Source organism: Eulemur rufifrons, chromosome 9 (genome assembly GCF_041146395.1).
Source record: "Eulemur rufifrons isolate Redbay chromosome 9, OSU_ERuf_1, whole genome shotgun sequence".
Taxonomy (NCBI): domain Eukaryota; kingdom Metazoa; phylum Chordata; class Mammalia; order Primates; family Lemuridae; genus Eulemur; species Eulemur rufifrons.
The window spans coordinates 16,052,844-16,068,348 of NC_090991.1; the positions used below are offsets into that span (position 1 = coordinate 16,052,844).

The following is a 15,505-nucleotide window of genomic DNA, read 5'->3' on the forward strand; positions in this document are numbered from 1 at the left end:
CATCAGCATACAAAAAGATTTCAACAGACTGCAAAAACATCAAATCTAAACAAACTAATTCTTAAAAATGATGGACAAAAAACATTTTGGACTCTGTTCTCATTTGTTCAGGTACGGGACTAGTGAAAAAGACTCTGGATTTTTGGTTGACAAAAAGGTCATCGGTTCAACACAGTGTGATTGTCAGAAAAGCTAATGTCATCTCGAGGTATGGCAGTGTGAGTAATGAGATCTAGAACAAAGGAGGTGCATAAGCTTGTCCTCTGTGCTTGGGGCAGACCATACTGAAGCCTGTGTTCAGGTGTGGAGATGACTCTTTAAGAGAGGTCCCAGACCAACTTGGAGAGCACTTGGATGTGAATGGCTGGGGGACACCGTAACCCACATCATACAAGAAATGCTCCAACGACCAAGGGAATCTTTCATTTGGGAGAGAGAAGGGTTGTCTGCAGTTCTTTGAAGGTCGGGGTGGGGGGTCACCTAGGAGGGAATGACTGAAGTCCAAATGGACTTCCTCAGGAGATGGCACAATGTGGACATTAGAAATGCTCCAGCATAGTCCAGACAGCCACTTGCTGGGCACACTCCCTCTAGTAACACACCCTGATTTCCCCCCTGATGGTGAGTCCCCCCATTCCTGATGTTCAGTCTAACTGGTTTGTGACCCCATCCTCTGGCTACACAGGTGTGGATGTGACTCAGGCTTGACAATCAGAGTATTTACACATCCTGGCCGTGGTGACCACGCTGGCCTCCTTCTGCTGGGAGTCTGAGAGGACAGGAAGCAAACCAAACCTAGTGCTGCTATTGGTCTTCATGCCACTATGCCTCACAGAGACAGGCAGAGCAGGGAGATGGAAAAACACTTCTACTGAGGATAGCATTTCCACCACCCAGGCCTAAAGGTGACCTATGTCTGGACTTCTCAGCTACAAGACACTAGAACCCTCTGAACTCAGGAGCCAATATTGTATAGATCTAAATAAAGAGGAAAATATGGAGCAGAAAACTTCCGGACTGTGGCAAGGAGGTAGACCCAGAGACAGAGAAAGTTTAAATGGAAGGGAACAACAAATAAATCGTAAGGAAAAGCAGGGAGGGGAAACTATAGGTTAAAAGAGACACAAGAGACATAGCTACCAAATGTAATGTGTAGACCTTATTCGGAGTCAAATCAACTGCAAAAAAATTTTTTAATGCAATCAAGGATCAAATTCGAAAACTAACTAGATATTTGCTGATACTAAAGAACCACTGTAATTTTTTTGTTTGTTTTTTGAGATAGGGTCTCACTCTGTCACCCGGGCTAGAATGCCCAGCTCAATGCAACTTCAAACTCCTGAGACCAAGCTATCCTCCTGCCTCAGCCTTCCAAGTAGCTGGGACTATTGGCCCATGCCACCACACCCAGCTAATTTTTCTATTTTTTGTAGAGACGGGATCTTGCTCTTGCTCAGGCTGGTCTTAAACTCTTGGCCTCAAGCAATCCTCCCACTTCAGCCTCCCAAAGTGCTAGGATTACAGGTGTTAGCCACCGCACCTGGCCACCACTGGATTTTTTTAGTAATGATGGTGTGGTTATTTTTTTTTTTTTTTTAGAGATTGGGCCTCACTATGTTGCCCAGGCTGGAGGGCAGGCAGCAGCTATTCACAGGCTTGATCATCTCACACTATAGCCTCGAACTCCTAGACTTAAGCAATCCTCCTGCCTCAGCTTTCTAAGCATCTGGGACTAGCAGTGCACGCTACTGCATTCACCTTATGGTTTTTGAAAGGTTACTTAGTGAAATGTTTATAAAGGAAATGATAAGATATCTGGGATTGTGTTCAAAATAATCCAGTGGGGTTTGGGGAGTGGGTTTCCACGAGATGTTGATTGTTGAATCTGGGAGGGTACATGGAGATTCACTGTACAGTTTTCCCTACCTATGTGATGTTTAAAGTTTTCCACAAGAAGTTTAAAAATACATAAATGGCAGGAGAAATATGCACAGATCAGTGTCTCCCCCTTACCCTCTCCAAGCTCAAAAGAGAATATAGAATCCATTCAGTAAAACTGAGCACCAGATTAGTCAAAGAAATGGTCTAGAATTATATTCATATTCAAAGATACAGATGTCACCAAATCAACAAATGGCAGATAATTATTACTGCCGTGCTAAGAAACTGAAGAGAAACCAGGTTATGTGATGCAAAGAACTATGGGTTTTGGAATGGGGGAGCAGGTACAAAGAAGCAAAAAAGCTGAGAATTCCTCTCTTCTATAATCTGAATAACCATCAAATGTGGAATGAAACACCCAAGCACCTGGCATAAACATTTAAAAGGAACTTGCTCCACACCACACACTGTTCTAAGTACTTTTCAAACATTAACTCATTTAATCCTTACCAACAACCTTATGAGATAGGTACTATTATCTCCATTTTACTAAACAGGAAACTAGAGATAGAGAAATTCTGTAACTTGCCCCGGAGTCACGCTGCTAGAAAGAGCCACGATTTAAACCTGGAAAACCCAGAACCAAAGTCTACATTCTTTCTTTATTCACTACGCAACGCATTTTAAATATTCATTTATAATACTGGAGTATTTTTAAAGTTGCAATCAAGTACATGCCCAGAGCTGGAAAAACACTGCACTTGCACCTCCATTCACACCCATTCGGAGTTCGGAGGGTCACACTGTGATTTTTCCCTATTGCACGTTGTTCTGCCCAATCTTTAGATTTCACATCAAACCCCTGAAAAATGAGCAACAGATGAGGCAGCTGTGCTGTGAGGCACCACGATCAAAAGAAAACTGTCTTGACCTGATCACGCTTAAAGAGGAAAAAAAGGCAACGTGTTCTGATTTTAAACAGACTAAATCCATTCAGATTTTTATCCCAGGGATATTGACCAAAAAAGACAAATAAAAAACTGTAGAACCAACACATCTGGATAAAATTCTCCTAGGAAAACAAAGAGAAAACCCTACCCCTAGAACAGCAAAACTTGCCACACCCTGTTTTGTGACTATTCAACAACAATCTGATACAAAAGCATCACTAACCGTAGAAACCTAACTTGGATTTACCTGTAACCGGCTTCTCTATGGAAATAACACAATGGGGGGTGGGGGAGTGAGTGACAGATGTGATGGACAGGAATGCTGAAGTTAGCTTCAATTGTTTTTTAAAAGGGATTTTTCTGACATGTAGTTCATACAAAAATACATCGTATATCTGGTCCAAGAGTTATGACCAGCGAGCAGCAGAAAATTTATGTTTGCTTTTAATCACGGATGCCACAGAACAAAAGTTTCCATTACAGGATTTCACTCCAGAATAACGGCGCTGGAGCAACTTTCAATTACTATACTCCTTCCTTGTCATAAAGCAGAAAGCACATGTTTGAGATTTCACTGGAAGTTGGAACAGCAGTTTCTGAAAACCTCATAAAAGGGAGAACTGATTTAGTCCTAGGCTCTCGGCAGGATACCTTAAGTTCAATTTTGTCTCTGAACAAAAAGCACTAAAGCAGCCCCTAGGCTTTGTGTGGGACAAAGGGGAGTTGGGGGCACTTTACTAGCCGAACTAAAAAAAAAAAAACCTTGAAATCATTAAAAAAAAAAAAGGCCCTTAGAAATCATCACCCTGGAAAGGCAGCAACAGAAAGGAAGTTCTGGCTCTCCCGTCTTCCAAGCAACAGCAAATGTTTTAAGCAGTTAAACTATCTCTATCTTATTTCAGAGTGCTCTGTGCATACCTAGAGCGTATCCATACCAAAAGCCATTTGTTGAAGAGAACTTTCAGCTCTGTCTTCTTCCACAGAGAATGTTTGATGTGAACATTTTTTAAGATACAATTTCATGAACAGAAAGGACCCAGCTGAATTTAAGGGAGTTCAGCCAAGCTCTTTCATCCAACACTGTGACCCTGATCTAATAATCGGTTCTCTTTGCTTCAATTCTCCAACTCTAGCATACTTTGAAAAGTTAAAACGCTTAATATTTACTGATTACCAGTTGCTGGAAGATGTAATATGCATGCATTTTGAGTTCTTTGGAAGAAAGATGCCGGAGAAATGCAAACTAGGAAATATAAAAGCATGGAATGATAGGTCTGCAGATATGAGACTATTTTAATGGACTGAGATATTTGACATTTTAAAAATGGGGAGTGAAGCCTTTTCCTATGTTTGAGCACAGAATTACAGGGCAGTACAGTACCACAAGAGACTGCTGGGACTCTCCCAGCTGGGCCATTCATTTGCTCATGTACGTGCTCTTTAAAATGCTCATTAAGAAACAAAAACATAAACACCAACACCCACAAACTGTACAGAGGATATACGATCAGTGCAGTTCAATTAAAGCCCAACTCTAACATTAAATGCTAAAATCAAGCTAAGTAACAGTGAAAGTACACATTTCCACTCCCATCATCTGGAGACTACCATGTGTTCAAGTTACAAATCTAAAAATCACATGCCTGCTTTCTGTGATAATATTCCAATTTCTTAGCACCTCAACACTGACCACCTTCCCCTCCCTTTGGTTGGTTTCTATCCTCAAGGAGCTTACAGTCTAAGGAAAAAAAAAAACAAAAAAAAATTTCAAAAATCTGTGCACAGGATCCATGGAAGTTCACAGAAGCATCCTACCTAGAGGCAGAAGAGAGACAGGAAAGCTTCCCAGAGCAGGGACACCGGGGCTGTGTTTAGAAGTGCCAAACTCAGTTAGGTGGAAAAAGAGAAAGAACACCACACATTCCAGAAATGCAAGTCCAGCAGCACAGGTGAGAGATGAGGCTGGAGAAACGTCAGGGATCGTGCTTTAGATTTTGGACTTGACTGCAAAGGCTATGAAGAACCACTGAAGAATTCTTAAGCGAAGAATGGCATAACCAGAGTTGTGTTTCTGAACTTGTCATCCCATTCTGGAAACAGTCCAGGGCAATGCTGCTCAAGGTGGGGTCCAAAGACCAGGGCTTATCTGTGAGTTGTTTGTCACTAGAACACAAGTTAAATACAGAAACGGAGAAGAGGCACTTGGAAGTGCTCACGGCGCTCAACATAACAGCAGCATGCAAGCTTGTGACCGATGGGCTCACCTTGTTGAACAGGACAGAGGCCAGTGTGCATGCTGCCAACTCACATGGCTCAAGATGCATTAGTCATGCGTGTGGCGGGACCACATATCAGTGTGTGACTGACAGAACATTTAAAAAAAAAAAAACCTGATCCTTGACTAGACAATTGAGAAGCTCTGGTCTAGACCCCCTAGATTTCATTTCAGGGGGTCAGGTTTGGAAGCAAGGAACCCCAGGAAAAAGCTGTTGGTAGGCAGGGGTCCAGAGGAAGCTGTGACGATCAGAATGAAGAGACCAGGTTAGAGTTGGGAGCTTTTAAGAAGATCAAATCAACAAGACTGTGCCTTTTGGATGTGAGGGCTGGAGGATAAAGAAAGATGGCTCCTGGATTCAAAACCATTTACTTTGAAATAGGGCAAGATGTGAAACAACAGCATGCACAAGCTTCATGAAAGTCAAGAGTCACAAAAAGATTCTAGATTCATAGCCATTTTCTTTGATTGCCTTTGAGTAAGCATAATGGTAAATTAAGTGAAATACAGAACACTAAGCACCCTGGTGTTAACACCGGGCACCCCTGGGAATTCAGATTGTGAAGAAAGAAACCACATCCTATGCCAAGCCTACACTCTCCCCCTGAAACGAAATCATGCAGGAAGGAGGTCGATCCAGTTCAGAATGGGGCTAGCTGGAACCCTGGAACCCCAAGCCCTGTCAGAAAAAAAGAAGACCTTAAAGGACTCGTTTGTCCCCCACACCAGTCACACACAAAGCCTCCTTTTTTAAATGTGTGCCGATATTAAGACAAGGCCTCCCAGCAAAAGGAAGAGTGATAAAAAGAGGGCGGGAATTCTTTTAAAAACAGGTAGAAATAAACCAATGACCCTAACCTCAAAACCCCCTGTTTTCCTCTGTGCTCTGGCTCACATTCCAACCTGTACTGGAAGACAAATCAATCAGCAAGCGCTGTGGACAGCGAGTCAGAGTCACGCCACAGCCGCTTACTGGAAGACAAATGTTAAACCGACAATGGCTACATGTCTCAGCAAACCTATCCTACAGCATTCCAGAGCTGGGAAGGGAGGCAAGTCCATGTTAAGGGATGGGGTTTTGACTGCTCTAGAGACTAGCACACCATCCATTTCCCACGTGAAAAGAGCAGTAATCCTTCAACCTCCACACTGCCCAGATTTAAGCAGCCAGGGTCAGCGGAAGACATGCCTAATATTAAATAGCTTTGGGAAACCACAAAATAATCGCCTGGTACATAATTTCTCCCAAGAAGGGTGCCTGATCATCTTTAAGTTGTTACCCTTTATCTTGCCTAGGCTTCGTTAATCAGCGATCTGGAGTTGCACTGGCAAATATAAATACAGAGCTCAGTAAATATTAGTAATATCCCAGAACTTTGGCCAGGCACAGTGGTTCATGCTTGTAATCCTAGCACTCTGGGAGGCCGAGGCAGGAGGATCTCTTGAGGTCAGGTGTTCGAGACCAGCCTGAACAAGAGTGAGACCCCATTTCTACTAAAAATAGAAAAATTAGCCGGCCATGGTGGTGCGCGCCTGTAATCCCTATAATCCCAGCTACTCAGGAGGTTGAGACAGGAGAATTGCTTGAGTCCACGACTTTGAGGTTGCTCTGAGCTAGGCTGATGCCAAGGCACTCTAGCTCAGGTGACAGAGTGAGACTCCATCTCAAAGAAAAAAACATCCCAGAACTTTAAGGAACAGTATCATCGTATATTCATCTGTTTTTATTCTTTCATTGTTCTAAGCCTTTTTTCATAATTATAATCTCTTGTAGAGCAATTGTTTTTTTTTTTTAGACAGAGTCTCACTCTGTTACCCGGGTTAGAGTGGCGTGGCATCAGCCTAGCTCACAGCAACCTCAAACTCCTGGGCTCAAGCAATCCTCCTGCCTCAGTCTCCCGAGAAGCTGGGACTACAGGCATGCACCACCATGGCCAGCAAATTTTTTTTCTGTATATTTTTAGTTGTACAGCTAATTTATTTCTATTTTTTTTTTTTAGTAGAGCCGGGGGGGGGTCTCACTCTTGCTCAGGCTGGTCTCGAACTCCTGACCTCAAGCGATCCTCCTGCCTCGGCCTCCCAGAGTGCTAGGATTACAGGCATGAGCCACCGCACCCAGACTCTTATAGAACAATTCTTTGGACTCCTTTTATACCCTTGTATGCTTAGAAGTCATTGGTTTGAAAAGTTAAAATATGTACCTCATAAAAGTTTTGCAATTCTGTAATATGATACACTCCGAAGGCTCAAGCTGTGAAATGGTATTTTATGATAATTTATTAACAAATAATGATAGTTAGCATTCATTGAGCACTACTATATGCCAGGTACATGCATATTATCTCATGTAGTCTTTATAACAATCCTATAAGGCAAGTGCTATTATCGTCTCCATTTTGCAAATGAGAAACCTATGGCACAGAGATGTACAGTACCTTGCACAAGGACACACCGCAATAACTGGCAGCGCAAGGATCTGAACTCAGGCAGAAGGACAAAAGAATCTACATTTTTAGCCATCACACTGGATTGCTTCATTATGCCGAGAAGAAAAACGAGATTAAAAAACACATTACAAATAATAGAACAAGGAAAAAGCCTCTCAAGGAACATTGCCCTTATTACTATAATTGGACTGTTGTCTTTTATTAGACTGACTCAAGGAAACACAGACGCCAGTGGGAGCCTGTCCAGGCTCCTTATGAGGGAAGCAGAAAATCCTAATTTCCAAAGCTCTACCTTTTTGCCATCTTTTACCACCTCGAAAGTGAATAAGAAAAGAGGAGGTGATCTTTCAGTGTTGTAGGAATTGTTCTCTTACTGGCTAGTGTCCGGATTTGAGGAAGAGTGGGAGAGTTGGAGCTCTAAGACTGTTTGGGTTGTTACCAAATCCTGCCCCACCCAAAGGGCCAAAGGGATTCAGGTGAATTCTAGGGCAAGCCTCTGATTTAGTCAGAACCAAAAGAACCACTTAGAGCAGCCAAAGCAAGCAACCCACACAGGGTGGCTGGAGGATAAATACACTTCCTCTGGCTGGAGCAGGAGGACCAGGAGATTGTGGACCAAAGTCCCCTGACTCTGCAGACTTTCTCTTCCCTTTTGTCATGGAGCACGTTCTGGGGCCAAGCCAGAGCCTAACAAATCTGTCCAGAGAGAGGCCAACAGTCTGCACCCTTTGATGTCAGCACACTCACACGGACCAAATATCCTGAATCAGGCATCCGACTCAGGCAAAGCTGAGTCCTGTGGCTTTAAAACCAAAACCAGTGCTCACTTCTATGACACCGAGTGGATCCTGGAGGTGGACTCTCCAGTTCTGACAATTGAGTAACTTATACCCATCTAAAGGCATAGAACAAATCCCAAAAGTCCAAATCTTCACCACTTTCCAACTACCCATCACATTTTCTCTCTTCAGAAATCTGAAAAACATCTACAAACCTACTTATTAAAACAAGTCTAACTGCCTTAACTTCAGGATTATAGGTTTCCTGACAAAACTGCTCTTATAAATGCACTCAAAGTCCTATTATCAACTAATTACAATTTCTATACAGCTATATAATAATGTGTGGTTTGGAAGCCAAAAAAATGAAGCTGCAATTACTTTTGTACCTACTGCTAAAACAAGCAGAAACAGGACGATCTTCTTTTTTAAAAAAGAATTAAAGAAAAAAAAGATGCTGGAATCCTTTTATTTGGCATTTTCTCACAGCTCCAATCAAGGTGAGAGCAGCCAGGCAAAATGCAGCCTTAACATATATGGTCATCTCAGACTTTCTTACTATATAAAGAAGAAATTAATAAAAGAAGAAAAAAAAATACCACACAGCATTTTCTTTCCCCACCATAATTTTTCAATTTTCTTTAGAGAAATGCCAGCCAACAACTAATTAAAACCATTCCTTTTGTTATCCCAAGGGGAAGAAGTATACCAATGGTTTTAAAGAATAAATGTTAATGAGAACTTAAAAAAATTAGCATTCTGGAACTTTGGTTTACCCTTTGGTATAAAACAAAATTCCCTTCTTTAAAACTATTTTTATAGTTGGTGAAACAACATGGACACAGTACATCAACAAGTTAAGTGTTCGCCCATCCAGCGCCCAGAACTAGGGGTGCCTTGGGCTTTTCATTGTTCTTATGGTAAAATTAGCATCTCAAGCTCATAGACTTCTTTCTAAGCACTCCAATTTCAAACAAGGGTGACAAAAACTCAGTTACAGAAAAGGAATTTCTTGTACATCTCTTTGGTTTCAAGGGGAGGGGGGAATAACTCCTTTTAAAGTGAGTACATAGCTTTTGTAATTTCCAAGAGTATGTTTTCCATAAGAAACACAGCTGGAGTCTTTTTACCTGGTATATATCATCGCAAATAAGAATGTTTCTGGGGTCAGCTCTTGAGTTGCCGCTTCAGGAACATCAAACATTGAGGGGCTGAAACTACCTCCTTGAAAAGCAAACTGGTTTTAGTGAACAAAGTGAACTACAGGATGTGCGTCACAAAAACACCAAGCAAAAAATAAATTTTTGAGATGGTAACATATCATGGTTTGGGCATGTCCAGCATTTTGAACTGCATTTTCAAATGAGAGTCTGCCCTGTGTCATCCAGACTTTCGTAGCAGGTCCGGACCAGGGCCAGAGAACACTTTTTTTCATGCAAAGAGACTAGAGGTATAGAGCACCAGGCATGGCCTAAGTCATATCAAATACTCTCCTGTTTTGGAAAAAGCTTTAAGAACTTACAAAACAACTCAATTTGCTCCATATTTTTACTATCCAGCATATTTATTTCCCCTTTTGTAAAAAACACAACAATAAGCCTTAGGTCTGCAACATTTTACCATCATTGTGTGTTTTCAAAAGCTAGAAATCATTTGTATTGCCCAATAAGGACATTATTTCAAACAGACTTTGGTCTACAACAGAAACTTGCCATAACAATGAAAATATTTTTTGGTAAATCATTTTCTGAACATTATTTCTCCCCAAAAGGATCATGAAAATCAACACCAAGGAAAACAAAGGAGTCCCATATTTTGAATCAAAAAGTACTGGCCATGCATATTAATACTCTATCAAGCATGTAAATCAAACATGGGCAAAATAAACTAAAAAGTGACTAAAATGCCAAGTTTTGCCTCTGTGTGGTTAGTGAACCCATATTTTTCCAATGTTAAATTTACAAACCTTATTTGTTAAGCTGTATTTCATACTTTAAATCCCAAGTCTGTACCTTACAGTGCTTTGGGATGGATGATTTATCCAAGACATTTGGGGTCACAGTACAAGCCTTTTGCTCTTACTAAATCTAAATCATGCTTCTCAACAAGATTCCGTACACATAAAGGAAACACATGGCATGCGTTACCTTCATCCCTAGAGGAACCTAAACGCCCCCAGAATAGCCCTTCTCCTGTCCACTCCATAAACTGAGATTTTCCTCAGAAAGGGAAGGGGCTGGATTCACACGTTGCATCAGACACACTAATTAAGCAACAGAACTCCAAACTTTTATTTCTTTCATTACGAAATGCCCTGGATTTATTTTATTATAACAGACACCTTCACCTAACAGATACACTCAGAAACCCAAACTGATTTTAGCAGCAAACTGAGAGGAATAAGAAGTTGACAGCAAAGCATAAATTTTCCCCAAATCCTCATTCTTCCAGTCAATCTGTATCCATAGGGATCAGTTAAGCATTTAATTCGAAGTATGCCAAGACAACAGTGGGCCACCATGCAGCTAAGAGACCTGCAAGGACGGGGCTACTCCTGTGCCTGGGAGTCATCTGGGGAGGATAGCTGGACAGCCAGACAATGAAAAGCTCCCCTGTGGCCACTAATTCAGCCCGGGGGGGGGGGGCGGGGGGCGCGAAGGGAGGGAGAAAGAGGGAGGAGTGAGCTACCTTCTCGCCCAAAGCCACGGTCAGCGACCGCCTCTCCAGAACGGGGGTGGGGGGGGCGGCCTGACCTAGGACTCTGCGTCCAGGTCCCTGGTCACTGGAGGAGGGGACCCCAGGAAAGCAGATTTCTCTCGGAAAGAATGGAAACTTCCTGGTTTGGGCATTATGGGTAGGGGGCTAGCGTACTCCCCTCCCACTACAGGTATCTGCGGGGAGCCAAGTGGCTGAGGCAAGGAAGGCGCCTCTCCGGCAACCTCTGGTGGGGGGTGTTGGGGGGGGTCACGGAGTCAAGACCTCCGAGCGCAGCCACCCCCTACGCTAGGCTCCCGACCTGTGCAGACGGAGGGCTCTTGGCTATTCAGGACACAAGCCGGGGTCCGAGGGGCCAAGGGGTGTCAAACTTCCCAGTGCGGGCGCAGCCTGGCATCTGCACCGAGGAGTTGCCGCGGGAGCCCCAACCCGGCGGGGTCCTGGGATGGGGGTGCGAGCACAGAGAGGGGCAGGAGGGGAGGAGAGTGCAAAGACGGAGAAGGCGGACAGGGGGACAGCGGAGTGGGTGGGCGAGTTGGGGGTGGCGAGGACCCGGCTCTCGGGAGCGCGCGGGCTGCGCACAGCCGACGAGGCCCGCGCCGCTCACCTTCCTGTGCTTCTCCTTGTAGGGCAGCGCCAGCCACGGCATGTCCCGCACGAAGTCCTGCCACTGGCGCTGGTCCTGGTCCGAGGACACGAAGACGATCTCCAGGCGCCGCCGTGGCTCGGGCTCTGCGGCCGCCCCGGCCCCTGGCCCTGGCCCGGCCCCGGCCCCGGCCCCCGGCCCGGCCGCCGCGTCCCCCCGCAGGCGGCCGTAGAAGGCGGCCAGGCTGGCGCTGAGCTGCGCGCAGGGGGCGCTCAGGCTGCAGCCGAAGTAGAGCCCAAGCAGCGAGATGCCGCGGGCGCTCAGCGAGTGCACGTCCACCTCCTCGCCGCCGCCCGTCACCAGCTTCTCGCCCAGCAGCTCCTCCAGGAAGCCCGACATCCTGGCCCACCGCAGCCCCGGCACGCGGGCGGGCAGGCGGTGGCGACCCCGCTCCCTCAGTCCGCGCGGCGGGCGGAGGCAGCGGCAACGGCACGGCGCGGGCGCTGGGAGAGGAGAGCCCCGCCCACCGGGGCGCCACGCCACGCCCCCTCCCGCGCGTCCTCGCCACGCCCCCCGCTGCCGGCCGGGGGCCGCGAGGTCCGCTCTGGCTGGGTCGGCTGGAGCTCGCGCAGGGGAGCGTGGCGCGCGGGGTAACCGCCCTAGGAGGAGCCTGACCCGCCACGCTCCACTCTGACGGGAATGCCCGGAGCCTAAGTGAAGAAAGGAGAAGGGTCCGCCGAGCCGGCCCTTTCGGAGGCGGCATTCGGCGCTGAGCTGGACTTGGCCGCACTCCTGCCCCCATTTCCTCTCCACTCCCCAATTCTGTTATTAAATATATATTCTCTCCAGACTTCGCCAAAGATTCCCGCTCCCCTGCTCGAGTTCTTTACCCCTTTTTCTTTTTCCTCCCCGTCCTGCTTCTGGCTCTGTCTATACCAAGCCTAACCCTTAGGCGACTTCGGTCCCCCCTGACCCCTCCTGAAATGCTTCTAGGAGTTACTGTCTCCCCACACACGTCACTTTAGCAAGCTAGGTCTTGCTCGACAGTTATTTCTCTGTGTGTATGTTTTATGCTCTTTATTATAAGTGGACTGGAGGACTCCACCTCTTATTTTCCCAGTGCTTCCGATAGGGTGCTTGGCACACAGGAGAATTCAGAAATGCCTGTGGGCCGATGGCAGGTCGCAGTGTGGGATTCAGTCCCCAGGTCGCAGCGGCCATTCCCCACCAGCAAATGGCTCTCTTCCATCTCCACAAATGTATGCAACAGATGCCACAGCATCTCTAAGTCAATGCTGGCCGCTCTCCTAAATCGGCTTTATAGCTTATACCAAGTCTGTTGATAGTTGAGAAAAATTCTAGGCTTTTTTTCTTTTTCTTTTCTTTTTTTTTTTTTTTTTTTTTGCCACCTGGCAAGATGCTCCCGGATGCTTAGGGAGAATCTGGATTAAACGGATGGTCTGTGGCAACTCTTCCAGACTCCCCATCCACCCCCCAACCTAACCCATACATACACACTCGAGAAAAAAATGTATACCCTGCCCACCCACCACAGAGGGCCGTCGGTGTGGAACCAGCTCGGCTACCAAGAACCCAACGGAAAGCAAGCAAGCAAACAATCAAACAAAACCCCAAACCAAAAAAACGCCCCTCTCTGAGCCCTCCACCAGCTCTTTGGAAGTTATTTCTTGGGCATCTACCGCCATCTAATGGAAAGAGTAGAAAACAGAAAAAGAAAACGAGGTCTACCAGAGCTCGAAGCGCGAAAAGAGATACCAGCAGGACCAAGCAGAATGTTGGTATTTCACAGTGGCTTTCCACACACACACGCACACACGCGAATGATAAAACGCTTTACAGGAGTTAATTTAAACCTTAGAACATAACCGAAAGTTTTTGGCATAAACAAGAACTTTCACACCTGAGGTTCTCAATTTTTCTAGGAAAAGGAATTGTACAGGTTTTCAGCTCAGTGAAATATTACCAATAAACGGGTGAAGAGATGGAGCTGGAAGCCGAGAGTGGATGGGCAATCTCTACAAATTATATCCACCTTCTCAGTCACCCCTTAATGTCGCTCCTTTCACAAGTAAGATCTTTAGATCTAGGACTGCCTTGAAGCAGGTAAGGAACCCTTTGGGAAAGGCAAACTCCATGTTAATTCTTAGGAGACTAACATGCTAAAATTACACACCACTGTATTATTATAAAACACACAGAAAACATCACATTTTAGTGAAAACATTTAAAGCTACTAATATGACATATGTTGAGATATTAGATATGTTTTTAAATCCTGTTTTTTAAAATGCTGTAAATAGACTAAAATGTTTTATCTTCTCATCCAAATCATAGTTGAAATGCCAGTGGGTGCGTATATGGGTTTGGCACTATTGAAAGAGTGTTAGACAGATTTCTACACTTTGACAGTTTCAAATGAACACTAAAGAAATGTAAAGGACTATTAAGCATTTACATCCTACAGAAGCCAAAGGACAAAGTATTTGGTGTGGAAATAGGTGAAGAGGGAGTTTGGGGGATTGCAAATTTGGGAAAATAGTGAAGTCATTATTAGAGTACTTAACTTTGGTACACTAGGTGCAAGTCTGATATAAAGAGGTGGTTTGTTCAGCATTTTACTTTTATTATTTTACAGGAAAGCACTTTCCACTGGAATGTGTCCAAACCAGCATCTGGCACCTGGGAAAGTGAGAGTTCGAACATACTGCACATGAAATATAAATAAAATTTAGAGAATTGTTGGTGCAGCAGGCCTTGGTTAGAAGCCAAACATCGCAGCTGCCTTTGAAAGGGGTGGGGAGAGAGGGGATTTGCAATGGAAATGATTCCAAAATCTTAATTCTAGTGGGTGTTTGTTACAAGAAGAAGTGCAAGAAGACTCACTTGTCGTCCTATAAAGAATTAGCCGATGTCCTTTGGCTTGCAGAAAGCATTCTCTTTGCTTATGCAATATACTTAGAGTGACTATCCCTACTTGAATTTAGCTAGTCATGGTAATGAATTGACTTCGCTGTTCTGAAAATTATTGTTGTTTTAAAATATGTATTAAGGAGCCACAACATGAATGACATTGTGCAGAACATACACATTACAGACTTTTCTTTTGAGAAATTGCATTCTAAGGCACATGATGTCATATAAAACACACACAGAGCAAATATCTATTTGTCACCTTTAAGATTCATAAATCACAATCCTTGGTCTTCAGGTGCACAAAGATGTATGTGTACAGATATTTATTGCTACATTGGTGAAATTAGAAAAAGACTGAAAAACTGGAAAGTGCCTAACTGTGTATCAATAAAGATGGTTAAATTCTGACATATTTATCATCTGGAATACAATCTGGTCACTGGAAAGAATTAAGGAGATTTCTATGTATACTATATTAGTCTGGGTTCTGCAGAGAAACAGAACCAATGTATATATAGAAAGAGATTTATTATAAGGAATTGACTCATACAATTGTGGAGGCTGAGAAGCCCAAGATCTGCAGTTGGCCTACTAGAGACCTGGAGAGTCAATGGTGTAACTTTTGATCAGACTATGAGTCCAAAGGCAGGTGAAGACCTATGTCCAGCAGCAAGACAGGCAAGCAGCGAGAGTGAGAGTGAATTTTCCCTTACTCTACCTTTTTGTTCTAGTCAGGCTTCAACCAACTGGATGAGAGTCACCTGCATTGGGGAGGGCAATTTGCTTTACTTCATTTACAAATTCAAATGCTAATCTCATCCAGAAACACCTTCATTGTCACACCCAGGATAATATTTAGCCAAATATCTGGCACTCCATGACCTATTCAAGTTGACACACAAAACTAACCATCACAAATCTACCCCTTGTAAACTTGG

The 15,505-nt window shown here is 44.4% G+C and overlaps 1 protein-coding gene across 1 annotated transcript in view; it reads right to left on the reverse strand.

The window, feature by feature from the left end:
* Positions 1-12,069, reverse strand: part of NXN (nucleoredoxin) — a 144,060-nt gene extending 131,991 nt beyond the window's left edge. Inside the window, exon 1 of the mRNA XM_069483513.1 lies at positions 11,655-12,069. Coding sequence (XP_069339614.1) covers positions 11,655-12,032 — 378 coding nt within the window. The 5' untranslated portion in view covers positions 12,033-12,069. The remainder of the gene's footprint in view (positions 1-11,654) is intronic.
* Between the last annotated feature and the right edge of the window lie 3,436 nt (positions 12,070-15,505).